This window comes from Meriones unguiculatus, chromosome 11, assembly GCF_030254825.1.
Source record: "Meriones unguiculatus strain TT.TT164.6M chromosome 11, Bangor_MerUng_6.1, whole genome shotgun sequence".
In the NCBI taxonomy this organism is placed as follows: domain Eukaryota; kingdom Metazoa; phylum Chordata; class Mammalia; order Rodentia; family Muridae; genus Meriones; species Meriones unguiculatus.
In genome coordinates, this window is record NC_083359.1 from 35,012,673 (window position 1) to 35,040,239 (window position 27,567).

At 43.3% G+C, this 27,567-nt stretch overlaps 1 protein-coding gene across 1 annotated transcript in view; it reads left to right on the forward strand.

Annotated features, from left to right (window-relative positions):
- The window catches only part of Dock2 (dedicator of cytokinesis 2), a 405,024-nt gene that overhangs the window by 103,033 nt on the left and 274,424 nt on the right, over positions 1–27,567 (forward strand). The window contains exons 23-25 of the mRNA XM_060363865.1: positions 9,604–9,712; positions 20,335–20,405; positions 22,489–22,595. Coding sequence (XP_060219848.1) covers positions 9,604–9,712; positions 20,335–20,405; positions 22,489–22,595 — 287 coding nt within the window. The remainder of the gene's footprint in view (positions 1–9,603; positions 9,713–20,334; positions 20,406–22,488; positions 22,596–27,567) is intronic.

Consider the following 27,567-nt stretch of genomic DNA (forward strand, 5'->3'; position numbering starts at 1 on the left):
CAGCTTGGTCACCACTAGCAGTGAAGCACTGAGCTTACTGAGCAGGGCACCATGCTAACTAGCTACAGGAATGCAGCCATGAACTGGGTAAACTCACAGTTTCCATAGACTTTTTAGTTTGCTGGGGAAGAATCATTGAATACATAATCTTGTGGGCGCATGTCAATCAAGGGGAGGCGTGTGGTAGGTATCCTAATGAGATCAGCTTTGCCATGGCGTTTTGGGGTTTTTCTGATCAAGTGCCATCCAAACTGTGGCCTGAGTGCTGAGCTTGTGCTGTGGGGTGAAGTGGAGGAAGTTACGAGAGGTGATAAAGCCAAGAGTTCCCTGAGATTTGGGGCTTTGACTGTAGCTCAGCAGTAAAGCATATATGCTTGCATGAATGTGAAAAAGGTCCTGGATTCATTCCCTAGAAGTGGGGGTGGGGGAAGGGGAGGGGAAGGGAAAGAGAGAATATGAATGCCAGAGGTTTAATTCAACAGTAAATTTGGAGATGGGGGAAGTAGAGCTCAGAGTTGAATGACCTACTGAAGGTCACAGCCTTGAGGAACGCTGGTAATAGTCTATTACTCAGTCCTGGAAACTCAGACCATCATACTTTTAGCTAAGTTTTCCTCTGCTGGCAAATTCCTGGCCTTCCTTTCTGTTGCTGTTGAAGAAAGGCCTCCCCAGTGATGCAAACTGCAGTGTGTCTGAACTTGATTTTCCTCGGATGTCTTCAACTTTTACTTACATGCTGCAGCCTTTATCTGCTGCATGCATTTCAGGCTCCACCTTCCCGAGCCTGGGAAGAAGCAGGTCAAAGCAGGAAATATTCTCAGTAGAATTCTCAGTAGAATGCGCAGGTGTTTTTTTGTGATCCAAGGTATTAGTAGGGAAGACGTTAAGAATTGTTTTTAATTGCACATGCCAAATGCCAGGGCTCTCAGTGGAACAGAGCAGGGAGGCCGAGGTTTTAATTATCCCTCTCAGGAAGCCAGGACTCAAAGAACAAGGATCTCATGCTCTAGGCATGACCACAGCTTAGAGCAATAATAACTTGACATTTCTTGGGTAATTGTCTGTCTAGCGGCAGCCACTGCCAGAAACCAGGAGGCAGGAGAAGAATCAGATTCTCTGTCCTGTGAGCATCCAGGGATTCTGCCTCTGGTTGTGTGACTTTGTGCTAGAGCCCAGCACCAGCGATGGTTCCCCAGTGAAATGAGAAAATCAGGAAGGACTTTGCAGAAAAGGAAGGCTGTAGAAAGGGAGCTGGAGGGCAAGAGACATTCACCCCCCATCGCCAAGAAAGAGTAGCTTTCCCTGTGAAAAACTGCCATAGTCTCTTAGATACCTATCAGTATGTTATGCAAGTGCTTAATGGGACAGTTGTCACTTAGAATCCCTGTTCTAAGAGGTATCTAAATTACCAGCTTAATACATTTGTCCTGGCTGCTTTTTATGTCAACTTGACAGAAGTAGAATCATCCGGGACTAGGCAACCTCAGTTGAGAAAATGCCTCCATAAGCTCCAGCTGGAAGCAAGCCTGTAGGGCATTGTCTTAATTAGTGATTGCTGTGGGAGGGCCCTGCTCATTGTAGGTGGGCCCACCACACCCCTAGCCTCATGGTCCTAGGTTTTAAAGGTGGCTGAGGAAGCAAGCCAGTAAGTAGCACTCTTCCATGGCCTCTGCATCAGCTCCTGCTTCAAGGTTCTTGCTCTATTTGAGTTCCTACCCTGACTCTCTTCGGTGATGAACTGTGATACGGAATTGTAAGTGAAATGTCCTTCCCTTGTTAGTTCAGTCATGGTGTTTGTATCCCAGCCACAGAAGCCCTACCTAAGACAACACTGGTCTCTAGTTTTATTAGCTGTGCATCTGTGAGTAATCACTTTAAAACATATTTTTTGTTATCATTTAAGAAATCATAGAGACCTAGTATGCTATTAAAAGAAATAGTTATTGGATAAGATGGTAAATCAAGCAGGAAGTAACTAGATTCTTTGAGGTACCCATACTTTTACACCAACTGGTCCACAGAGCGTGAGCTTAGACACTGATGGCGGTTAGCTTCTCTTTTAAGTCACTGATGCAATCTAGATTTTTCTCAAAGTGTCTTGAAGCATGAAAGAGTATATATGTGTTTCTATCCTTAGAAACATTGTTTGGGAACATTCAATTTCTAATTATATCAGAGTGAAGATGCCCGGAATACCATTTTTCATGCTAATGGAGAAATTTACTTAAGAGCAGAATTATGTGACTCAGTGGTTCCTGCCAAATGATGTAGAGCCTGTGGCTTCTCTCAGTAGAATGAAGGATGGCACGGGACACACGTCACAGTCTGCTTGTGACTTATGGCTCCTTCCAAGGCTTTGCTCGTATCTTATTACCTCCTTAACTATTAATTTATCACACAGGGTTGCCATAATTTAGAAATAAAGTGAATGCTATGGATGGACTGTTTTTCTTTCATCCCCCCCCCCATATTATTAACTTCTTTTTTTTGTGTGCTGTTATTTAGACTGTTTACTCTTCACCTGAGGTGGTTTTTCTTCGGTGATTATATTAATTTTTATGTGTTCAATCTAGACATTTTTCAAAGCAGATTCTCCACATGTTGAGTTTGTCGTCTTTCCTCCCATCCACAAATCATTCTCCCCTGGGGTGATTTATAGAAGGGCTCTTTAGCGATGCTTCCTTGCAGTTTGCCCTAAGGGGTGATCCTTCTTTAACTGTCACCCTCTGGAGAAGCAAGGGCTCAAGCACAAATAATTCTGTCTTTGACAAAAGGACTGGCGCCAGGAGCCAGTTTGAGCCCTGCCTGCTGGCCACTGTTGGTGTTACCGCGAAATAATGCCAGTGTGGTGGTCTCTCTGGCCAGAAGGTCTGTTTGACAGCTCACATTGTTATCGACTGTAGCATATTCATCCCAACCTCCCACCCCCCCCCCCCAGATTTCTGCTCGATTCCTTCTCTTCTGGCGGGATAGAAGAGTAAATGGAAAATTGTGAAATGTAATATTCTGTTTACATTTCAAGCGTATCGCTCTTCAGATGAGATATTCCCTGGCTACTATGAAGCAAAATACCAGACTTCTAGCTCATAGTGCCAAAATTTCATAAATCTTGGTGCTTAGGAAAGGGTAGGGTGGTGCCGGTGACCTTCCGTGGAGGAGGCGGTTAAGAGTGGGACCTCACTTTCACAAGGGTTGCATTTCTTGCGGTTGCACTGATGTTAAGGCTGCAGAATACATTTCATTTGTTCTATCAGAAGAATTGATAAGTGCAAGGATAATTTCCAGACAGACTCAGACGGCTTGTTTTGCTATAACTATTCTTAACTCAGGAAGAGAGATACAGACAGAGAAGGAGAAGGCAGGGGAGGTAGAGAGAAAGAGAAAGTACCCTTGGCTCTGGTCTCCTGGAGCAATCACTCCTCAGAAACTAGTAGCTGATAACTGGACAGGCTCTCCTAAGGAAACAAGTGTTGGGCTGAGACGTAAGAGCACGGCTAGGTTACCTTGGACTTGAGCTTCACTAGAAGAAGGCTAGAACCAGTTATCCAGATGCGTTCGTTAGTCCTCCAAAGCCATTCTGGGGCAAACGATGCTCCCCCATGTGCCCAACTGCCTCTACCTCTTATGCTGGCCAGTGTCGGGCTCTGTTTCTTAGTGGTTACATTATCTAGTGCATAAAGGTGTGACATGTAGAGCCGGGGACACTCATTGGCACTAGTGCCAGCTGTGTCATTCGTTACTGAATGAAACCCAGCTGAGCGTCTACATCAGTGGGCCTCAGCCTTTCTAATGTGGTTGCTCTTCAATACAGTTCCTCCTGTGGTGGTGACTCCCATCCATAACGTTACCTCATCGCTAGTTCTTGACTGTAATTTTGCTGCTGTTATGGGTTGGAATGTAAATATCCGGTATGTGAGATGTCTGATACATGACCCCCGGGAGAGGATGGTTGGGACCCACCGATCTACATCCTTATTGCTTAACCGTGGTAGCCACTGCGTTGGAGGATTGCTGTGTGGATCAAAACAATAAAACCCACAAAGCTCCTAGGAAATACTTAATAAGCAGCAACTTCTGGTAGCTGCAGTTATCAGGTAGTAAAGGGGATATTGACGCACGCTGTGTAGCCCAAGAGAACTCTTCAGGCCATGCTTGAGAGCATGGAGGGCCGCTCTTGAAGCGAGAAGGACGCAGCTCAGTTCTGGCTTACCTAGACATTATCTACAGAGCCACAATCAAGGGGCAGGATTTGTTTACTCTGTGACCTATCATTTGCTGCTAACTTGCTCTCCCTGGTCCAGATCTGCTGCTAAAGATGAGAGTCTTATGACACAAAATGCTCTAGTCTCTGTCCTGGGGATTCTGTTTTGGCAGAGAAAGCAGGCACATTGGTAATCGTGAAAAAAACAAAGCTCCAGGACAGTGAGATCTTAGGTGCCTCGGTGATGGAAATGAACGGTGTATGGAGTGTGTATCAGTCAACATGGGGACACTCACAGTTAGGAAGCGACCTCTCTTCAGCATGCATTGAGTGCCTTGTGTCCTATCCTGGAGCCCAAAGGTAGCCTGACCTTGTGTGCAAAATGGCACAGTGATCTCACCCTTTGGATAACTTTACCCGGCTCTACGGAAGATCATGATATTATTTAAAATAGTTTTTTTTTTCCACTTAAAAAGCTTCCGATTAGTTTAATCTTTCCCCAGACACCCGTGAAAACAGGAATATGATAGGATAAGAAATGGAAAGGGTGCTGGGCAGAGGGCTAAATTTGGGGTGTATTTCTGGTACTGCCAAGGAGGAGAGGGGGTTGTAACAGACAGGCGGAGTTAACATAGGAGTGGACACAAGCCAGAGAGAAGCTCCCAAATGGGTGAAAGCACCATCCAGCGCTCAGCCTACCTCAGAGATTCACACCTCCTTAAACCCTTCTTCTCTGCCACGTGAGATGCTGATGCTGACAGGCCTTGTCAAAGGAGCCAGTCTGCAGGAGAGACACAGCACAGTGCCTCATCACACTTTTATTATCAGCTTTTTCTCAGTGTGTGGTGGTCAGTAATTGCGTGTGGACGGTGGCGTGACGTGTGGGCTCTCCGTGTTAGTTTTCCCCCTGTCACTCTCCAGTGCAGTGCCTGGTACGTGGTATATGCTCAGTGAGGGACAGGCTTTCCGGAGATGCTGACCCCTTTCTCTGTAAGACTCAGGAAGCTTCATAAGATGGACCCAGAAGAGAAACTGAAGGTGTTGATGATGGTAGCTAAATATTTACCAACTGTGCACTGTGTTCTAGACCGATGATGGTTTTTATGTGCACAGCGTGGTTCATCCTAACTTCTAAAATCTCAAATGTTCCAAAATCCAAAATTTTCTCAGTGCTAACCTAACTCGGCAAGTGGAAAATTCCATACCCAACATTTCGTGTTTTGCACAAAATTATTTAATGTGGTATGTAAAATTACCTTCACAATTTGTGTATAAGGTGTAGATAAGCTGTAATTGACTTTACTGTCTAGGGGTAGATACCATCCTCAGGATATCTCACTATTTATAGGCAGAAACTCCAGAACGTATTCTAAATCTGAAGCACTTTTTTCCCACATCCCATTTGGGCCACGGTGTATTCCATTTACATTTAATGTTTGGAACGCCTTACAGAGCAGTATTACTTCACTAGTTAGGAAAACCGAGCCAAGGCTACCACCTCATAAGTGACAGACCAGGGCTTGGGACTCAGGAAGTCTTATCTGAGGATCTGTAGTTCCTCAGAGAAGTTGTTAGAGAGGTGCCTGAAAGGATGGTTTAGCCGGAGCATCTATACATAGCTGAGATAGGAAAAGAAAAAGACCCTTTTTCTTTGTCTTTTCTAAGCCTGAAGCTGCTCTTTTTAGGCCGCCCTTCCCTGGGCATGGGATCTTGAGTCTGGGAAGAGGCTTTGTGTCCCTGTGGAGAAGGTGGTGTGTACCATGCACGCCATATGGGGCCTGTTGCATTGAATGAGTGCTCAGCTGTGCAGTGTCCCCCAGCACGCTGCACTAGTTACACAAGCCCAGGAGCAGCGCTGGCTGTGGTTGGGCTTGCACACTTGGCAGCTCCGCCTCACTGGCTGTTCTAGTTTTCCTTGTGGTCAGGGCCTCGGGGCCCTTCAATAGTTTGTTTTCCTGGCCGAGTCAGCTAGTTCCAGATGCATCTTTCTAAGTGTTCTAGGCCAGAAAGAAAAAAAAAATGTTTCCTTCACGAAGCCACTATGCAGAGGAAGGACTAGAACCGAGGCAGGGAGTCCATCTGCCATGCCCTTGACTTGAATGCCCTGGTTAAAGCCTGTCAGCTAGATGAGGCCTTAGTTTTCCCTTCAAACTTCTCAGCGAACGCCCACATGCCTAACCGCCTCATTCTCGTCTGGTTGACTCTTCCATACAGTCTAAAACTCCTTTTTCCTCAGTCCCTAATTACTTGAAATATTCTATTTACTTATTTATACTCAAATCAGAGAGCGAGCCAACATGAGCACATCTGTTGAGCAACAATGCTTGCCGACTGTTTAGTTAAGCACTTATTAAGTGTCAGCTAAAATATTAAGCACCCGAAACACATCTCATGGTTTTGTTTTGTTTTAATCCTCAAAATAAGTAACTTCTGTGGGGCTCAGCAGCTAAGAGCACTGACTGCTTTTGCAGAGGACCCACATTCCCAGCATTTACATGATAGCTCCCAGCAGTCTGTAACTCCTGTTCAGGAGATCTGACGCCCTCTTCCGGCCTCCACAACACGAGGCACACAAGAGGTGCACAGACATACGTGGAGGCAAAACACTCATATGTATAAGATAAAAATAAATAAATAAATATATCTGAAAAAATAATCTTTGCATGAGAATTATATCTTCTATCTTATCAACAAGAGGACTAAGAGTTCAGAAAAGTTTTTGCCAGTATAATGAGGAGCATGACTCTACCCAAAGCCATTTCCAGGAAGTAGATTCTTCTTTTCTTTCTTCTGGCCTGTAGTAAGGTTGTCCACCCCAGCTATTACCTGAATGGATACATCACCACTCTACATCCTTGGTGAAAGCCCGGCAGGTACAGCGGCTGCTTCTATCTCTGGCTTAAGTGTGGTACATAGATACTTAGCTTTGATATATGTGAAAGGAGCAGATTTGATTCCCACTATGGCAGGAGCCCCACATCTTTGCTTCATGGGATTAGCATCATCAGCCTTCCCCGTTTAGATTCCCAAAGCATAGCAGGAGAATGCTGAGCCCTGGTTCTGGCCAAGAGTTCATCCTGTGACCTACCGTGAATTGCGTTGCTTGCTGGTGGGAACTAAATTCAGCGTCCTGCAAAGGCCACGTTCAGGTGGGGATTCTCGGCTTGCTCTGAAAGTCTCTTACCCTTCCCACTCAATGAAAGTGATTCTGAGCAACTTGCCCTCTCTGGCCCCTTGTCTCTTCGTTTGTCTGGTCAGGACATTGACTAACAGCTCACTAGACTTCCCAAGAGCTCTTGACTTTGAACCCAAACCCAGAGAACCAAAAATACAAAAGAAACAACAACAACAAAAATACCCTGCACTCTGTGAAGTTCTGACTATAGAGAAGTTGAGACAAGGGTGACTAGGGCTGCTCTCTGCAAAAAGGAACTTTATCATAAGGGCAGTTGTTCAACTGACAAAACTCGGGAGACATAATGAGAAGCAGCACAACTGGGAACTCGATGGTCCCTAAGATCTCCTCAGGGGCTTTCATCTCTGGAGTCCTGCTATTTAAGATGACTCAACAAAGCCCATTTAAAAAGATTTATTTTTATTTTTATGTGTATAATTATTTTGCCTGCATGTATGTTAGTTTATCACGTGTGCAGTGTCCCCAGGGATCAACACAAGGCATTAGATCCCCTGGAACTGAAATTACAGATTTTTTTTTTTCAGCAGCGGGTGCTAGGAACTGAACTCAGGACCTCTGCAAGAACAGCAAGTGCCCTTAACCACTGAATCATCTCTCCAGCCCCAACGAAACCTATTATAATATGTGTTTTTCCTTCCTTAAATAAATAAAAGTGCCAAATCCCACAGGCAGGAGAAAGAATTTCCATGCAACCACTCAGTCATTGAGAGTAGAAGGGCCATTCATCAGGAAAATATGGCTAGAAATCATCCTTGTGAGTGGAGCAGGAGGGGTTCAGGAAAATGACCTGCTCAAAACCACTTTCATCACACCTACAAATATGGGGGAGGGGGTGTGCCTTATAGAAAGAACCCACATCTGTGTAGAAATACTGGCAGCCAAGTCAGTGGGTTAAATGAAGCTGAGAGAGAGTGAACAAACTCAGTACTACAGACCAGAAAGAGCCACAGTGATGTAGTTTAACTGACGATTTCCAGGCATTTATGGGCAGAGGAAAGAGTAAGAGATGGGTCAGTGGGAAAGGAAGTGAGGAAGAGGGACAGAAGGACGAGGACAGAAAGAGAGTGATGGCATTGGAGGAAGAGAGAAGGGGGATAGAGATAAAGGCAGTGGTAGACAGACACAGGCCCACAGAGAGAGAGAGAGTGGGTCTAGCTGAAGAAGGCAGGCTGAGACACAGAGCCAGAGAAAGGTAGGATGAAGGTGAGGGGCAGGTGGAGGTTTCCGGGAGACAGTAGAGAAGTGGCTCTGATTGGCTGGCCTGTTGGGGAAGAGCAAACAAACCCTTTAAGTGTGTCAGCGCTTTATCTCAAGAAAGCACCTTTAGCAGAACAGGCTCAGGCCGGTTTCTGACACGTGGACTGTGACAGGAGAGGCGCTCTTTATCTGAGCCGAGGACAAGAGTGCTCTTGTGTGTGCTTCACACTGGGTGCCACAGATTAGGCCTCGGATATTTCATGCTTGCCAATAAAAGCTTGTTCTGGAGAAGCTGTGGGCTGAACGAGGCTCCTAGGCTCGGGGAGGGGCTCAGGTTCTGTGAGGGGGTGGCTTCCAGGCAGCATGTTTGTATTAGGAGAGGACCTGAATCTTTGGAGGGTACAAACACCAGCATGTTCACAGTAGCTGATCTAGGTTGGATGAAGGGGGGGTCTGTTTTGTAAATTACGCATTTCTGTTATGTTAACATTAGTTTTTATATTGCTAACATGGAATCTTTATAATCAGAGGGATACAACTTTGAAGTAGGTAATAAGTGCACTCCTGAATTGAGCCAGTGGGAGAGCATTGTCCCTGACCCCAGGTCTGACTGTGGGGGTTCAAGTGACCAGCGAGTGGTGGCTAAGTAGAAGGGACCGCACACTTAAAAATATTTCTCCTTGAGGTTTTCAGGAGTCTTTGAAAACCCAAGGTCCACAGCTCAGATGGCATTCTTTTCTTTGTGGTTCCTCAAGGTAAAAGAAAAAAAAAAGGCGGAAGAGGGGCAAGCTTATAATGCTCTGTGAGTCCAGAGAGGTCTGTTCAGTGCAGAACACCTGAGGTTCTTCTCTGAAGGCTACAGTGTCAGCTTCTCCCTCTCCCCACAGACCCTCATCTCCCTCCCCCTCCCATTTTCTTTTTACACTGGAGAGGGAAAATTATGGCTAGTGCATATTTCAAATGTCTTGCCAGCTGGCTTGAGAAATGACCCAGATGTGTCCTCTTACAGGCTTTATGAAGGCAAAGAACAGATGGAGTTTGAAGAATCTATGAGACGGCTCTTTGAATCCATCAACAACCTGATGAAAAGTCAACATAAAACCACCATCCTTTTGCAGGTCGGTTCACGCTACAAAAAGATTCCTCTGTGTTTGCCCTTGGGCACCCCATACTGACAGCATGCTCAGAACTGGCTGAAGTCAGTTAAAAGCCTGGGCTGGCAACCTTTTAGGATCCTAAGGACCATGGGCTCTACGGATGAGAGGAAACTTATTTATCACTTGTTTCACATGGATGTCCCAGTATGTCCCTTGGGAATAACTCTGAAGCTTTTCTTATCTGGATAGAAAGAAGCCAAACCTGGCTATTTCTAATGGTGAGACAGGAAGGCAATGGTCTTATCCATTGGGACTCCAATAGCCTACTTTTAATTCTCAACACCATCAACTCGAGTATCCTTTTGGGATTAAATGGTCCCTCGGTGGATAAAATAGAGGATGTGTCATTTAACAGTGGTTCCTGGTATTTACCCATTAACCATGCAAGCCTGTAGACATGGGGGACAGACGCTTGTGAGTGAGGAAGAGTTTCACAGAATTAACTGTCAAGGACTGTTAAAAAAAAACAAAAAACAAAAAACAAAACCATTATCCTTTTAGTTGCTAATTTAAAGAGCCATGCTGCCTTCCCTTCTGCCCAGGATTGCCTAGCTTCTGGTTAAAATTAATGAGAAAGGAGCATTCGGGGAGAAAGGAGGTGAAGAGACAGAAGTAGCATCTGCCGAGGGCGTGTCTGCTGCTGATACCTTGGGCTCCAGACTTTGCAAATTAGATCCTTAATACATTCAGATGCCTAGTTAACAATCATTGGGTTTTTCTCATTTAGCTGGTACAGAGTCAACAGGGGTAGGTGGAGGGATAGAGGCAGGGAATGGGGGCAGAAAACGCTCCAGGAGATTTCAATGTGAAGCAGAGTTTGCGAATTGATGTATTATTGGATCCTTTTGGTTTAATGAATAATGAGAAGGTCTCTGAGTCATGCATCCTTATCTCCTTAGCACCTAGGAGAGTCCTGCTATTAGCACTTAGTAAAAGGCTGGGGAATGAATGAATGAATGAATGAATGAATGAATGAATGCACAGCATCAGTGGGGAAGCTGAAATGAAGCTGGTTGACATGACTTCCTTGAGTCTTCATTGCTGGCAAGTGGGTCGGCCAGAATTCAGATCTTCCTTCCCAGCTCTGAAAACAAAGCTCTAACAGTTGCATTCCAATTCCACTGTGTTTGACGCCATTCATTTAGTGCTCACCGTGAGTATAGATATCTTTGGAATTAGTTAAGACCACTAACTTTATAATTTTTAGATTCCTTTCTTTTTTACTAGTTTAAAAAAAAACAAAATCAAATGCCTTTTCAATATTCCCTTCACTACTTTAGAGGAAGGAAGGAAGGAAGGAAGGAAGGAAGGAAGGAAGGAAGGAAGGAAGGAAGGAAGGAAGGAAGGAAGGAAGGAAAGGAAGGAAGGAAAGGAAGGAAGGAAAGGAAGAAAGAAAGAAAGAAAGAAAGAAAGAAAGAAAGAAAGAAAGAAAGAAAGAAAGAAAGAGAAAAGAATAGTTTCTATATTCCTAAAACCTCACTGTAACAAAATGTATAACTCAGCAAGGGATAGCCTGAAATGTGGCCTGGCTGGAAACTTGTCTCTCACCCTGGCCTGTATCACACAGAAGTTGCACAGTGGTGGGAGCAGCAGGGGGAGTAGGATATCCAGTAAGGGCCAAGGATGATCAGTTACCATGAGAAAGTCTCTAGGGAAGATGCTGTGCAAAAAAACAAAACAAAACAAACAAAAAACCCCAAACAACAAACAAACAAAAAAGGCAGAGATGATGAGCAAACAGAGAAAGCAATTTGGAGAAAAGTAGAATGGAGCCAAGGCCTAAAAAATGTAGAAGTGTCAGAGAGATAGAAAGCTGGTGTGAGTTGTGTATGTGTGTGTGTTTGGGGGGGATCCTGTTATCTGAGGAGTAGGGAAAGGGAGAGGGGAGGAAAAGGGAGGGAGGGCAAGACTGGGAGTTGAGGAGGGGGGCTACAATGGAGATGTAAAGTGAATAAATATATAAAGAAAAAAAGAAATTAAAACCTGCCCAATAACAATAATATACGGACATAGGTAGATCATACAACTTCTCAGCCTGTCTGTTTCTTCATATATAAAACGTTACTGTTTGATGATGTTGCAAGAAACAATGTCTGCCAAAGAACAGTATAAGATGCTGCACAGCTCTGTAAAGGTAATGCGATTGTTACGGCTTGTGCATAAGTCATTTTAGTCTGGTTCTTATTGTCTGGGTAAACGGTTAGGAAAGCCTCACTTTCCCAGATTACACTGGTTTCTTCTCAAGATTTCTACCCCTACGCCAATGCAAAGGGCCTTTATGTCATTTTAGAATTTAGGGCCAATTTTAGCTTTGGGGATTTGCATAAAGTCAAAGGTGCTTTGCAGCTATTTGTGTGGCTTCTGAGACGTTATCAGGAAGAATTTAGAGCCATCACACATATTAAGAGCAGTACCACTGGAAGAGAATGTAAGCCCATTTTACGGTGTGAGGAAAGGGCTAAACATAGGAGGGAGGTCAAGATCATGCTGGCAAACCCTACACTAGGAGTCTTCTATAGTCAATGACCTTTGCAGTAGGAGGGAGAGATGGGACTGTGATGGGACTCAGATGGGATGCTGAGAAGCCTGAGTGAGGAAGTCAGTCCCCTACCCAGGGGCATGCAACCCTCAGCATTAAGCATATCACTTCATTTTCTGGGCCTGGGTCTTTCCTTTTGTAAAACAAGAAAAACAAATGTGAAGTTGCAAGGAGACTGTGGAGGATTAAAGGAAGCGATGTGTGGAAAACGTGAAATGCTGGTCTATTATATCATTTAGCTTAAATAATTGTTAGTCACGGTGCTGGCTAGTTTTGGTCAACTTGACATAAGCTAGGCTTATCTGGGAAGAGACGATCTCAGTTGAGAAATTGCTTCTGTCCTATTGGGTCCTGGACGAGTGTGCGTGAGAATGCTCACAGTTGACATTCCTGCTTCTAAGTGAGCACTTCCAGCTGGGAAGACACTTATGGCAGGAGCCCTCATGCTTGACCACCTTAGTTATAAATGAAGTGGGTCTGGTTCAGATCTTGGCTCTCTCCATTGCGAGTTCTGGGGCCTAAGCAAGTTATTTCCTGTTCGTAAGGTTTACCCAGCTTGGTGAGATATTTTCTGAGGTTTTCTTTATTCTTTGTTGGCATGGCAACAACTCACTGGTGAAGTTAAAGCCAGTTGTTCAGAGTAGAGAAAAACAATGCAAACGTCTTCGATGGGCTGAGTACCTAATATATGCCTGACACAGAGCTAGGCTCTTCGCATTCGATGTTCTTAATCCGACCAGAAATCTGCAGGCACCCACAGTCCGCAGTGTTCATAGAGGCTGATACAGTAATCAATTCCTCCGAAATTAGACCTCTCTATCCAAATTACAATTTTGAAGCCTCCTGACACCAAAGTCAATGTTTCTTCTCTATACCACAGGAAGGATGTAGGCCAAAGGCTTCCAAGTGTTGTTGTTTTTTTTTTTTTTTCAATAATAGGTCACATGTTCTGAAGTCTCAGTGTGTACAAGCTGTGTCTTAAGGGTTGATAGAAACTGAGGGCAGAGTAACAGGCTCAGTACATTCACGCTCCATATGAACCTTCGTTATGAGTGAAGGGACTATGGTGATTATTGAATGGAGAGATTGCCGCCTTCTCCTCAAAATTCCTGATACTTCATGATGCCCGTTTTGACGTTACCGGGTAGAATTGAGTGAAGAGATGCTTTACACACTGTGCTGTCTTGCGTGCCCCTCTGACACTCATGCTGCCGGTGTGTCCAGAAGGGTAGGGGTGCACCAGTAGAGGCAACAGAAACTGTCCATTTGAACATTTGTGGGACGAATGGAAGTGTAAAAGCTGGCTTCTGTCTTGCTCTTGCTGTGTTTGGTTTGTTTCCTTTGTGTTTTAGCATTTATTACATGCCACGCTACTGAGTTAAAAACCTTGCAGATATTGTTGGTTCTTTTGATCTTTGCAACAACACTTTGTAATGCAGATACTCATCTCTGCTTTTAAGATGAGGAAAAGGAGACTCGGACAGGTTGGGTGACTTAACCGCAGCTGTGAAAAACTTACTCTTGGCTTTGAGTGAAAGCTGTGGAAGAGTGGAGCACCATCAGTACTACTGGCATCAATAGTAGCGTAGAACAGTTCCACTAAAGATCCAAACCTTTTGGCAAAGGCCTGTGAAAGCTAGACGAGAGAAAGATGGACAGATGTCCACAGCCATGAAGGCAAGCTGATTTACAATAGCTCTACTTTGCCTTTCAAATTGGTGTAAAATGCCCAAACATCCAAACAAAGAAAAAAACAAAACAAAACAAAAACATAGCCTCCTCCTGAGGTGTGACTCACAGATTAACAAACTGAATTCCCAGGGCAGGGAAAATGAGATTTTGAACGAAAAGCAAAAAATGGGAATTTTCCTCCAGATCTTTAAGTGAGTAGTGACTGTTTAATCATGTCCAATTTCTCAAGCACATATTCCATACTTGGTGTAATGTTTGGTAACGACAGATTCTGTAGCAGGCAATTATGAAAGTTTGTTCCAACTAAAAAGTTGAAGTGATACCAACAGCTTGGGATTTTTGTTTGTTTGTTTCTTAATGCAGTCTTCACTTGATATCCAATGGTTAGGCGACTGCATTCTCTTCATTTTGCTGGTTAGGATACAGGAGCACAGAAGCAAAGCTGAAGATGTCTTTGAAGTCTTTTGAGGGCAGATGGCCTGCCTTTCCATGCTGCTGCTGTGGCTTTCCTTGCTTCTACTTGTCCTCCCTGCTCCCCATGCTAAGGATCAAATCCTTGGCCTTGTGCCTATTAGGCAAGGATTCTGTTGCTGGGCTACATCACTAGCCTGTACCCCGCTACTTTAAGCACTGACTCCTACTGCTTCCTACCAATCTTGGGGGCCAATATTATATTTCAGTTACAGAAAACATGGAAAAACACATGTCCAAAAGTGCTCTGGTTCTATTCTCGGAGCCTAAACCAGGAAGCACATACAGTTTAATGAAAGGACACCGTTGCTTGGCAGTAATTTGGTGGCAGCCAAAAGCCTCAGCTCTCATCATATGAAGCCTAGCTTCACACCCAAGGGCTGCAGCAATGAGCAAACTTGGAGATGGCAGGACATTTGCTTTCCTTCAGGACAACACAGTTTCTCCAAGGAAGCTGCCTTTCTGTGGACATGCTGTGGTGGATTCCTGTGACACTGTGTCTTCCATTTCCATGTACCTTGACCATCAGTCTTCTGACTAAACTAAAAGGATTGAAACTTGGCAGGGAGAGACTAGTGTTTTTTTGGAAAAACCTGTGGCTCTGGGACCAGGAGGTGTCAGGCTTTGTTTTGTAATTGTGTATTCCTCCTACACATGTCCTGTTTGGAAATAAGTCTCTGTCTGTTGGTAGCAATGATGGCCACTGGGGATGGGAGGTATAGAATTAATATAGAACTGGAAACGCTCAACATACAAGTGCCTTAGAGTTTGGAGACCAATTATTTGGTATTGTTTTCACCGTTTGCATTCAGACCAAGGTGGTGAACTCTATCTTCACCAGTGGTTCTCAACCTTCTGTGACCCTTCAATACAGTCCTCATGTTGTGGTGAGCCCCCCCCCACCATAAATTATTTTCTTGCTACTTCATAACTGTAATTTTGCTAGTTATGAATCTTAATATGTGCATGCGTGCAGATGGGTGTGTGGGTGTCTGTGTTCCGATGTCGTTAGATAACCCCTGTGAAAGGGTCTTTTGATTCCCAAAGGGGACATGACCCACAGGTTGAGAGCCACTGATCTAGACAGAGCTGATTTCCAACATCCTCTTATGCCTTCTGTTTGAGGTAGAAAAACATTGAGTGAGGTTAGGGTACGGTTCTCTTTTCAAGGGTTGTACCTGGCCTTTTAACAGAGGAAGGAAGGAAATCAGTTGATGCCATGAGACTGCTTACTGATCTGATGATTTCCTGATGGCCATTCTGTCAACTGTATACACAGGTGCTGAGGAGGGTCCTTGACTTAAGGTATATCAGTAGAACCATAATTCTGTTCAAAACTAAAAAGTACAAAATGGAGGTATGGTTTTAATCTGTTTCTTCCTCAAATCAGTCTTCTGTTGCCTACAGAAACACCCTCCTTGCCAAGACAGAATGTCTTTCCCTTGGCATGAAAGGCAGTAGAAAAGCATGCTGGTTAACAGTCATCTGCAGCACATCCTGGCTTGTTTCTATAGCCACTGGCAAATTATTTAACATCTATGTACCACAGTTTTCTCACTTAAAAATTAAGATGACATTCTACTCAGAATAGTTGTAAAAATTAAGTGAGATATTACATGTAAGGTACTTTGTGCATAGGAAATTTCCAGTAACGGTTCCCATTTGAAAACCCTATGAATAATAACCCTTTTAAGGGAGTATATGGGTAGTGTATCTATGTGTGAAAATGTATATATGTGTATTTAAAGTAATGCTACAAAATAGGAGCCTATATGATGGAATGAAAATAAAAACTCTGCAATATCATTTGTTATGTATAACAGTAGGAATAAGGGAAGCAGCAGTAGGAGTTACAGTTGAGCTGTCCTGTGTCTAGACGGCTAATAGATCTACCAAGCTGGTCTGCTTCCAGTTTCCAGGCCTCAGACATGTGACAAGTAGAGGTCTCCAATATGTTATGTGACTGACCTGTTCCTTCCTAAGAGTGGTTGGGAGTAACACCTATGGTCATCAGCTCATGTCTTTCAAGGGAAGGCCATAGACAAGGGTTTTGTGATCAGTACTAGGTACGACAGTGGTCTTGGCCAATTTCTCATGTAGGCTGTCCCCACCTGTCAAGAGAACTACTGGCTTTCCATTGCTTGGTGGAGATGACTGGACCAAATGAACTTTCCCACTTCCTGTGGGTCAGCGGTGGCAGCTATACAGCCTGGTTGAATTATTACCACCCTAGGACGGGGAGCTCAGAAGGTGGGGTCTTTGAGCTCAACTTTTCCAGCTCCTTAGAGACCTCCTGTGTGTAGTTGTTTGGGTCTCTGTCAGCTCCTGGAGATGTGGACACTATTGGATGACTCTAAACCTCTAAAGTGAGGCTTAGCACCCTGAATTTGCAGTAGACACTCATATCCTGTTTTAGCTCAATTTGCTGAGAGTTTTGTGTCTTAACTATGATGTCATATTGTGCATCTAAGCACTGGAGAATGAGGGCAGTATGTGGGAGATGTGATGTGTGGAGTTCTGGTTTAGTTAGTGGGGCTGAACATCATAATTATATACTTTATATGTCACCATTCCCCTTTACCCTACCTATGGTGCTAAGGCTTGGGCATATGAAATAGGCCTGATCTTATGCAGGGACCAGTTGGGAAGTTGTGATCCATAGCCAGGTCTTTGTGGGTTCTACGTTTCTTGACCCAATTGTGAATGAAGAACTCGTTTTCTATGAGTGCTCAGACGAGTGTTTCTCAGCTTATACCTACAGTTTGAGAGTCTTTTTATAGACTTCAAGAGAATGCAACCAGTGGTTGTGTTTTTGTTGTTGTTGTTTTTGTTTGATTTTTGTTTTGTTTTGTTTTTCTGAAATGGTGTCATAAAAACTAAGAGTGACTCATTACTTTCAACCCTCTGTGCTTTTCCCCATCATCCCTTCCTCTTCCGTGCTGCTCCTGAGGACATCTAATTTTCCTAAAACTGCTTGATGCTTCCTGATCAAGATGGTCCTTGACCAACTAGGTTGTGATTTCCTGTGTACTTGTAACTGCCCAGAAAGATGTCGTGATGATTCACAGCACAGTAAAAACACTAGACTTTTCTGCAGGTGAAAACAGCAACAAAAATCTCCCTGGTTTATATTTGCCTTAACTACTGTTTCTTGAAATTGTTTGATCACAAGCCTCATTTTTCTTTATAGAATACTTACACAATCCTGTGGGGTATAACTGCCCGTTAAGGCGTAATTTAAAGCATTGGCTGTTTGCTCTTATGATCTAGAGTTGAAAGAAAGAGTGAACTCTAGACCCCAGATTCAATAAATATAAAGAAAAGGGTCTGACACATTTGACAACATGTGAATTTAGAATATCACTGTTAAATAAAGGATATGATAAACAAAGCTAAAATATAATCTCAGACAACAGGAAAAGCTACAGAAAACTGCAAAACATGTTACTGTGAAAAGACTTACTGTTGATGCATAGAGAATTCTGCAATCAAGGAAGAAAAAGGATCACCTGAAAGAATGGAAGAAAAGATATGAATGAACAAGTTAGAAAATATGGATATTTATTAAGTGTAGGGAAGATGGTTGACAGTGCTAGTAACCAAACACAAAATTTCACTGGTAAATCATTCATCACATTGACAAAAATTAAAAAGACTACAAATTTTGTGTTAGCAAGGACTTGGGGAAGAGGAGATGTAGTAAAGAGAAAGTGCTTACTGCTTCTTTCAAGATCATTTGGCAACATCTAAAATTTATATGTATATGTATATTTTGATGCTCTAATTTGTCTTCAAGCAATTTGTTCTGTAGGGATCCTTGCAGGGTTGTGTACATATTTTTAAAATATGAACTGTCTCCTGAGTGTGCTTTTTATAATTAGGAAAATGGAAATAGCCAAGGGCTCATGAGCAGGGGAAGGTGAAGGAGGCATGGTGTACCCATTGGGTATTGCTGAGAGGGGGTCAGAAATGAAGAGAATGTGCTTTAGGGGACAGCATGCTAAGGGTTTAATGGGAAATACTTACCTGCAAAACCAAGTGTAATTGAATACATACACACATATGTGTATGAAGAAGCACGTGCCTATGTACATATATGTCTAAGTAGTGCAGAAGAAAACGCACCATGACATCAACAGTGTTTTCTTCTGGGGAATCGAGACCAAACATGAGATGAAGATAAGGGATTTGAGGGCCATTTTCACCCTTATTTTGTGTGATTTTCTTTTACTGTAAAGCTATAGTATTGATATCTAAAAATCATAATCATGGAGAAAAGAATGATGGGCTGGAGAAGGGTTATTGTGTGAATAAGGTGGCCATGCTGTGCCTGAATCGAAACCCTGACTCTTCAACTCACAGGGCGTTACTGAATCCTGCTGCAACTGACCATCCTTGTCTTTGAAAATCCCATAACCCCCACCTGACTGTGATTAAGAAGATAATATGTTTACAGTGTTTCTTACAATACCTTCCCCATTATAAATTCTCAGAGAAGAGTCAATCATTATTTAAGAAACTCATTTTATATAGCTAGGGGTAAGATATTTTTAAATCATATTTTTACTTATTTTGTGTGTGCGCGTGTGCATGTGTCATGGCACAAGCATGAATGTCAGAGAACAGCTTGTAGGAGTCAGTTCCTTTTTCCCACTGTGTAGATCTGGGGGATGGAACTCAGTCATCAGGCATGGTGGTGTACCTTCCCAACCATTTCACCCAACCCACGGTATTCTTGAAAAAAACTACAATTCACTATGTTTAGTCTAGACTGATCGCTCAAGGACAATATATACTACTATCACAGAAAGCATGGAGAAAAGAAGATAAAAACACACATTTCCATTAGACCCTTAGTCATTATATTCCCTCCCTGTGAATTATGGCTCCTGCTGAAATGGTAGTTTGCCCACTGCTAAGATGGTTGACAGTGCTAGTAACCAAACACAACATTTCAGTGGTAAATCATTCATCACATTGACAAAAATTAAAAAGACTACAAATTTTGTGTAAGCAAGGATTTGGGGAAGTGGAGATGTAGTAAAGAGAGGAAAGGGAAAATCTATCTTAGCACAGTTTTCTTCACACAGCCACTGGGTCAAAACATACTGTTATGGACTTTGCACTATTTTCTGTCCACTATGGTGACCACAGACAGAAAATCAGTTCAGATTACCCTAGCTATCAGCAAATCAAGTCAAGTACAGCACCTAGCAATAATAGAGGTGTCCGTCATTAAGCACCCAAACATGCTTTAAGCCCTGCTTTGATGCCTCATCTATATGCATGTCTGCCAGGGGATGTCTTGATTGTTAACTGATGCAGTGGGCCTAGCCCACTGTGGGTTAGCCCTCCTGTGGGCAGGTGGTCCTGGGCTACGTAAGAAAACTAGCTATTTGTGAGTCTGTGAATGAGCCAACAAGCATAATTTATCCATGGCTTCTGCTTCCTGCTTGAGGCCCCACCTTGAACTTCAACAATACACTGAAACTTGTAAGGTGAAATAAACTCTTTAAATAAAGTCATTTTTGGTTGGTGTTTTATCACTAGAACTAGCCTTAATGCTCACTGGTTGGCTAGACAGTGAGAATGTAGAGTCTCTTTGTTTCCATATTCTCAGAGCTAGGGCAGGTGTGTGCTGCCTTGCCTGGCTTTCACACAGGATGCTGGGGAACCTGTACTCGGGTCCTAATATTTGTGTAGCAAGTTGTTTACTGGCTGAGCCATCCTCCCTGATGTTTTCCAGTCTCCTCCTGAAGGCTTGACTGATGATGGCAGTGTCTGGGAGGCAGGGTCACTCTCTGATCTGTCACAAAGAGCCTCACCAGTACAGACATGTTGGATGTGAGCACGACTCATGTTTATTTCATGTTCCCCCCAGGTGGCGGCTTTGAAATACATCCCATCTGTCCTTCACGATGTGGAAACGGTCTTTGATGCAAAGTTGCTCAGGTGAGAGCTTGGAGGGAACTCGGTAGGAGCGTTGTTCAGGGCCTTAGGGTGAGAGTTTCTGGGCCCATGTGCCAGGCTTCAATGATAACCTGTATGTAATGAAAGCATCATCCTTCTCTGAAGATACAGCGTGTTAGCTGAATGTGCAGGTTTGTTTGAGGCAGAACATGTCACAGCACATGGCCTATGCGTTGTTTGTTTGTTATAGGTCTCGTCATTTGCCTAGTAAATCCCATAGCTGCAAATTGGAAAGAGACCGTGGGAGACTGGCTTTGTTTTGCTCTCTCTTTCTTAGCTCCATTCCTGTCAGGGATGAACAAATGATTTTAATGTGATTATGCTGTGGGAATGGGCCATCTGAGGCTGACACATACCCTTTACTTTTCCATAAATCCACTAAAGTTCCCAGATAGTATAAAAGATGATTTAAAACAAAGCAAAACAAAACAAACAAACAAGCAAACAAAACAAAACAAAAAAAACTTTCTACATGGAAACATGTTCAGCTTTAAGAGCATTCCTGTGTAGCTTTCCTGCGGCTTACTACCAGCACTGTAATAAATGATTGAGATTAAGAAATTGCCATAGGTGCTGTTCTTTGAATTGCATTCAGGCCCTGGCAGGGACAGCACCAGCAGGTGTCTTTTTGTTGTTATAGTTGTTTGTTTGTTTTGTTGTTTTTTGCTTTTTTTGAGACAGGGTTTCTGTTGTAGCCTTGGCTGTCCTGGACTTGCTTTGTAGACCAGGCTGACCTCAAACTCAGAGCGATCTGTCTGCCTCTGCCTGAGTGCTGGGATTATAGGAGTGTGCTACTCCACCCAGCTTGTTCTTGTTCTTTTTAATTACCTTTTCCTTCTCCTGTTGTAATAAACAAAATAAATGAGTATTTTGGGGCTATATAAAGTTATTATTTGCCCTAAGATTATCATGGTGATATTAGTTAACCCGATATCACAAATAATAAGACACAGACACCTGTTAGATTTATAATTGCCTTATTTACCTTGGACCCAGCAAATATTTCACTTATACTGTTTCAATAACCTCACCATCCTTCTCTTAGCCCCCATCCAATGCCATCTGCCGTAATCATCCTCATCTGGTCTACCTTTCATCCATAATCCCATTATATTTGCTTATATTTTTCATCTGTGTCTTTTCATGCCATTATTGGAGTCCTTTTTTTTTTTTTTTTTTTTTAGCCCAGGTGGTTTCTTCTCTACTCTAACTCATTATGGCGTCCTCCTTCCTCCTCTCTTCCCTTCCTTTTGTCTCCAGCGATTCTCACGTGAACCCAAAAGCCTGGGAACCTTACCCACACCTACCCCATTCTGCCCTGCCAAGGTATAGGTTGTTTAATCAACCAATCAGATATAAAGACTTAGGCACAATTATACAACAAGAATAGGTTTACGTGAGAACGGCTCTTCTGAACAGGAACAAGATCTTGGGGGCCAGTAACACTCATGAGACCAACCTCCAACATTCTCCTTTCTATGCAATGTGGCTCCTCCTCATTCTTTAGTCTTCAAGTGTCTCCTGTTCAGGGAAACAGCCTCTGTCTATTACAAATAAATTCCTCCCACCCCATACGTTTTTATTATACCCCTTGCCATTTTTGTTTGAAACTCTCTACATCCATTGTATCTATTGCATTAGTATTGATTTATTTGTTTTGTGTTATATGCTGAACGTTAGGCTAATAGTCACCAGGTCTGGCTCATTATATTCCCACTTCTCTGCATATCGTCCATTGCATACTATGTAAATGTTTACTTAGTAGGGGGTGGATCACTACAATGAACTGATAGAAACTATAACGGGAGGGAGCATGTTAAATTGGAACTTTAGTGAGAAAGAGCTACATTCTGACGTCCTGTACCGGTTCTAACCCCACACCTTTTTTTGTAGCCTTCTGAAAAATACTAAGGACCCCTTTTTGGTCTTGAGATTTACTATAAAGGATTAACAGATATAAGCCATTTCAAAATAATTTAGTGACATAGCTTAGTAGCTATTTGGCTAAAGTGGCATGAGGCTTGGGGTCGAACCTCTGGCAACTCCTGTTTTGTCTTGCCTTCAGTCAGCTCCTGTATGAGTTCTACACCTGCATCCCTCCCGTGAAGCTGCAGAAGCAGAAGATTCAGTCGATGAATGAGATCGTGCAGAGCAACCTCTTCAAAAAGCAAGGTGAGCGTGGGCCTCCAGCTGGGTGGGGTTCCTCTGAGAAGCTGGAGCAAAGAGCCAGCCTGTCAGACATCACAGCGCCTCTTTGCTTGCAATGTTCTTCCTCCGCAGGCGTAAAAAGCGGCGAGCAGTTTAGATATTAGACTCCGCATTGATTTTAAGAAAGCTTAAGCTGCATTGTTCGTTTTTCTTGAGACAGTTTAATGAGTTGGGAAGTTTGGCATCTTCTGCCGACTGCTGGTTTTCCCCCTGTATCATTGGCTATCATCTGCATCACTGCTGTCTTTCACTTGGAGGGAGGTGGGCAAAGTTTCTTTAAATAGAAAGAACCTTTCGCTGAGCAGCTCTCCAGATCTTGCGTGTGTCAGAATAAACTGGAGAGCTTGTTGAAATGCAAATTTCTGGGCCCATCTTAGCGAGTTTGATTAAGTGGGAATTAGCAGCATTTTTGAGCTTTTAGAAGAAGTGCAAATTGTTCTTGAATAGGTAATACATCTACATGATCAAATGTGAAGCATGAAATGTGCCACATAAAAAGAGTCCTTCAGACCCTGGACAGTTCCAACTTCTTGCATTTGCTCATTGGATTGTAAAATGGAATCCATCAGCACATGGACACCCTCTCTCTCCTTTAATATATATATATATTATCATTATATATATATCATTATATATATATTATATATATATAATGATATCATATATCATTATATATATGATATATAATTATATATATATGACCTCATCTCATGTAACGTATCGTTTGCCTTTTTTGTTTAATGATAATTTTGGGAGATTGAGGAATGAGAAAAGATTTGGGCAAAGTTGTGGTCAGTGATTCCACTCCATTATGCTCCCTAATAGTCACTGTGAAGAAACGGAGGCTCCCTGTTTTGTAGTTGGTGAAACAGGGTCCACAGCCCTTCCCAGAGATCAGAGAGTGAGGTTTAGACATTCACATTTGTCTTCCATGTTTTTTCCAGCAGCTTTGCATTTCTGGATCACACTAAACCCATCATGCATTTGCTACACATAAATTCTTTGTCTGTCTAGAAACTCTGCATTTCTTCACTCTTTCCATGAGAAAGGAAAACAAAACAACAACCGAAAATACTTCAGAGGTCAGCATTGTTTTCCCTGCCCTAAGACCTTCCTGCTTTTAAATTTCTTTGTTTACACTGATGTCAATTCTAAAACCAGAAGCAAACTGTGAAAGACACAAGAGGTTCTTAGAATACAGGGGATCAGCTGTTACCCAACTGGAATTTATTCAAGGAGCAAAGCTTGAATATTTATGCAAATTACCCCATAATCACAGAAATATTCAGGAACCGCTTCACTGTAAAGATGATTTTCCCCCCAGTGCCTGGTTAACAAGGTGCATGCACAATTGCTATCCGAATCACCGGCCTGGAGAAAAAAGCACATTCATGTGTATCGCCTTCTTGACATTTAGACAGATGTGTGGCCACAGAGTAAATCAAGACATACATAGCTTATGCAGTGAAGAGAGATAAATTCTCATAGTTGTGTTTTTTGTGTTGTTGGCTTTTCAAAGGGAGGCTCCTGTGTTTTTAAAAGCCCCAACTCCATATCCACATGTGTTGGTTGCCCTGACTCTGAAGGTTTTGAGACCCTTCCTGTCCTGGCAGCCTCTAGGACTGTGGAGGGTGTCATTGTGAAGAGAACTTGAATCCAGACTGAGAGACATGGCCAGGACAGCACTCACTGCCATAGAGAGTCCTGCACGGGCACTAGAAAGTAGGCTACTTGGCTCTTCTGTGATGCTCAGAGCTTCCATCACTGCTCAGAACTTCCATCGCTGTCTGGGGCCCGGCTCAGCACAAAGGACAGATGGAGTGCTAGCAAGGGCCTAAGCTAGGCATGTCACATTTGTGGAAGGAGGCTAATTCTTTTACAGGAGCCCCATCTCCTGGACCAGGAGGGGGCTCCTAAGGGTTCAGAGAATCACAAGGCAGCCTGGATGGCTCCTTCTATCTCTCCTGCTGTGTGTCTAAGGTTTAGATTCAGTAAAAGTGCTCTGATTAATGCCAACTGACACAATGCCAGCCATGGAATTGCACACAGTTACAAAAGAGATACAAAAGTCTTACCTTCAAAAGCAAAGTGTCCTTTAGGGGATCCATTTTCCAGAGTATGCAAAGAATGATTTAGTCATTCCACCCTTGGTTCACAAATGAAAACAGTAGGCTCTTACACCTGGCTTCCTGCTACCTCTCCCAGGATGCATTTGGCTAAGTGAGCCCTCTTAACAAAAGAAGCCAGGAGGGAAGCTTCGCCTCCTAAGCTTCTCATGTCCTCAAGTTCAAAATGCATCAAGTATGATACATGGGAACATCCTGGGGTCCATTGCTCTTGGGTGAGCATCTCTCTTTCAACCCCTACATAAGGTGAGTTTGATTTTCTGCCTTTTGAGTTGTAATGAAATCCCTGGTATTCACCCTGTGGAGTGTCCTGTGCCTCGGGATGTAATTTGCTTTGAGCTTCACTCATTTAACTGCCAGATGTACTAAATTGCCTGGAGTATTATCGATGGCATTAACTTGTATCTGCAGTCTGGAACATTTGTATCACCACCAAGCAGAGGAGCTGGAAGACTTTTAAGCCCTTTGCTGAGCTTTTGATATATCACTTTATTGGATCCTGTGGAAAAATGGTAGAATATAGGGTGGAGGAAACTGGTTCAGGCGCCATACTAGACCATAGTTTTATTCCTGGCTCAGTCTCTTGTCAGCTGTGTGAGTATGGGTGATTTTCTTAACCTCTCTGGTCCTCAGTAAGCTTATCTGTGACTTGGGAATAATAAAAATAGTGCCTATCTCAAAAACTTGTCTTGTAAGGTACGGACATGGACGAGCCATTTAAAGGACTCACACAGGATTAGGCTGAGCAGGGTTGGTTGGAGTTGTGGGTATTTTTCCTTCTCCTGGCATTATCCCAGCTTCTGCCCTGACTTTCAGATTTTTTTGCAATAAGGACGTCTCTTTGCATTTTATACTTGTCAAGACTCTGGGTTCACTATTTCTCAAGAAACAGAAGAGTTAGTGAACAGAAGCTGTGGGTCTGTATGTTCTCTCATTCTGGATTTTGGATGTCTTTTTCCCCCCTTTTGTTTGTGTAGCTTTCTTTTGTTGTTTGTTTGTTTGTTTTGTTTTTCTGGGGTATTTTTGCAAAAGCTCCCTGTGCTGTGCACATAGGAGGCCAGGTCTGGGTCAGATGCAGCGTTTGAGGTTCTCCTTTTTTCTCCCCTCACATCTTATAGCCACATGGTTTGGTTCATTTGGCAGCCATCCTCTCTGGTTTACCACATAGGATGCTTTAAAATGTACATCAGTGTACAAAATAATAGGCTTCATTATGACCTTTTCATAGGTGAATATAACCTATTTGGATCCCCCACTGGCCTTTCCTGTACCTCAAGCTTCCTTTAAAATATACACATAAGAGATCTACCCCCAAAATATACTTTGTTCTATGAAAATCTTTAATCTCCATTAGCATCAATTTACTTGACCCATGACCTTGAGAAACTCGATTTTAGTGGGCTTAATCTCCTCACCTATAAAGTAGGAATGCATTCCTAGGTTCTACTGAGTTGTTGTAGAGATTAGGTAGCATCTTGCGGCTTGTTACCCTGGGCATGACAAATGTAGAGTCCCATAGCTCTGGCCCACTGTGCATGGCTGCCTCCTGTTTTAGAGGCTTTACTGCCACAGGACAACCCAGAATACTGATTTGGATCCTCTTCAGCACAAGCTCAGACTTGCCTGGGGATATGAAGGGAGGAGAAGTAGTCAGATCTACCTGGACAGCTTGCAAGGGTCTGTGGGAAAGCCAGCCATCTGTACTGGTGGAATGGCTCTGTCTATGCAGAACTAACTTCTCAGGCAGGCTGCCATTCAGTCTGAGGCCAATCACATGCTCCATCTGGTCAATGTAAGTTGCCTGAGTATCCACGCTGCTCACTTCTCCAAAACAGAGGAGGGAGCAAGAGGGAACAGATGGGTCAGGAGTTGGAAGCTCTTTACAATCTAGCTTCAATCTTTAGGTCTTTTCCTGGAAACTTTCTGGAGAGACAGAATGGAGAAAACAAGACGCCTGGTTGTCCATTGTGGAGCAGCTGCCTTTGAGTCCCATCCCTGTCCTTTGTCAAGTGTCTAGGGCTACCATAATCTCAAGTGACAATGCACACCCAATGCCATAGGTATTTCCTTTTCTCTCTTCTTCTTTCTTTCTTATCTGCTTTGTTTTGTTGTTTTTTTGAGACCAGGTTTCTCCATGTAGCCCTGGCTGTCCTGGAATTCACTCTATGGACCAGGCTACCCTCAAACTCACAGAAATCAACCTGCCTTTGCAAGTCCTGGATTAAAAGTGTGTGGCACTACCGTCTGCCTTTCTAACCATCACTCCCCCATAGCTTTGGCAGAGCAGAAGGAGTACCAGATCTCTTACTCAGCTTTTACAACTTGCTGGCTGAACTTAGGAACACCTGTGAGCCTCCAGTTTCAGGTCTTAAGAGTATGACTATAAATATCATTGAGCCTAAAGGACTTCAGTCTAGAATACCCTCATCACTTACTTGCTGTGTTGCTTTAAATGAGCTGCCTCTCTTAGCTTCAGTTTCTTCAGTGGCAAAACTGCACAAACGTATATGAGATAAGGAGCAGGAAACCCTAAGATGGGCTAGCCGCATATTAAAAAGTACTTGCTGCATCTGTTGTGTGATAGTAATGACCCTAGCATAAAAACAACATCCTGCTGGAGCGGAGTACCAATTCAATGCCAGCCACGGACACTGGAGAGATAGCTCACCAGTCAACTGTGCTTACGGCTCTTCTGCAGGACTCAGGTTTGGTTCCCAAGACTCATAGCAGATGGCTCACCACCAACTATGACCTCAGTTCAGGGGCTGCAATGTCCCCCAACCTCCGCAGGTGCCTGCACACTTGTAGTG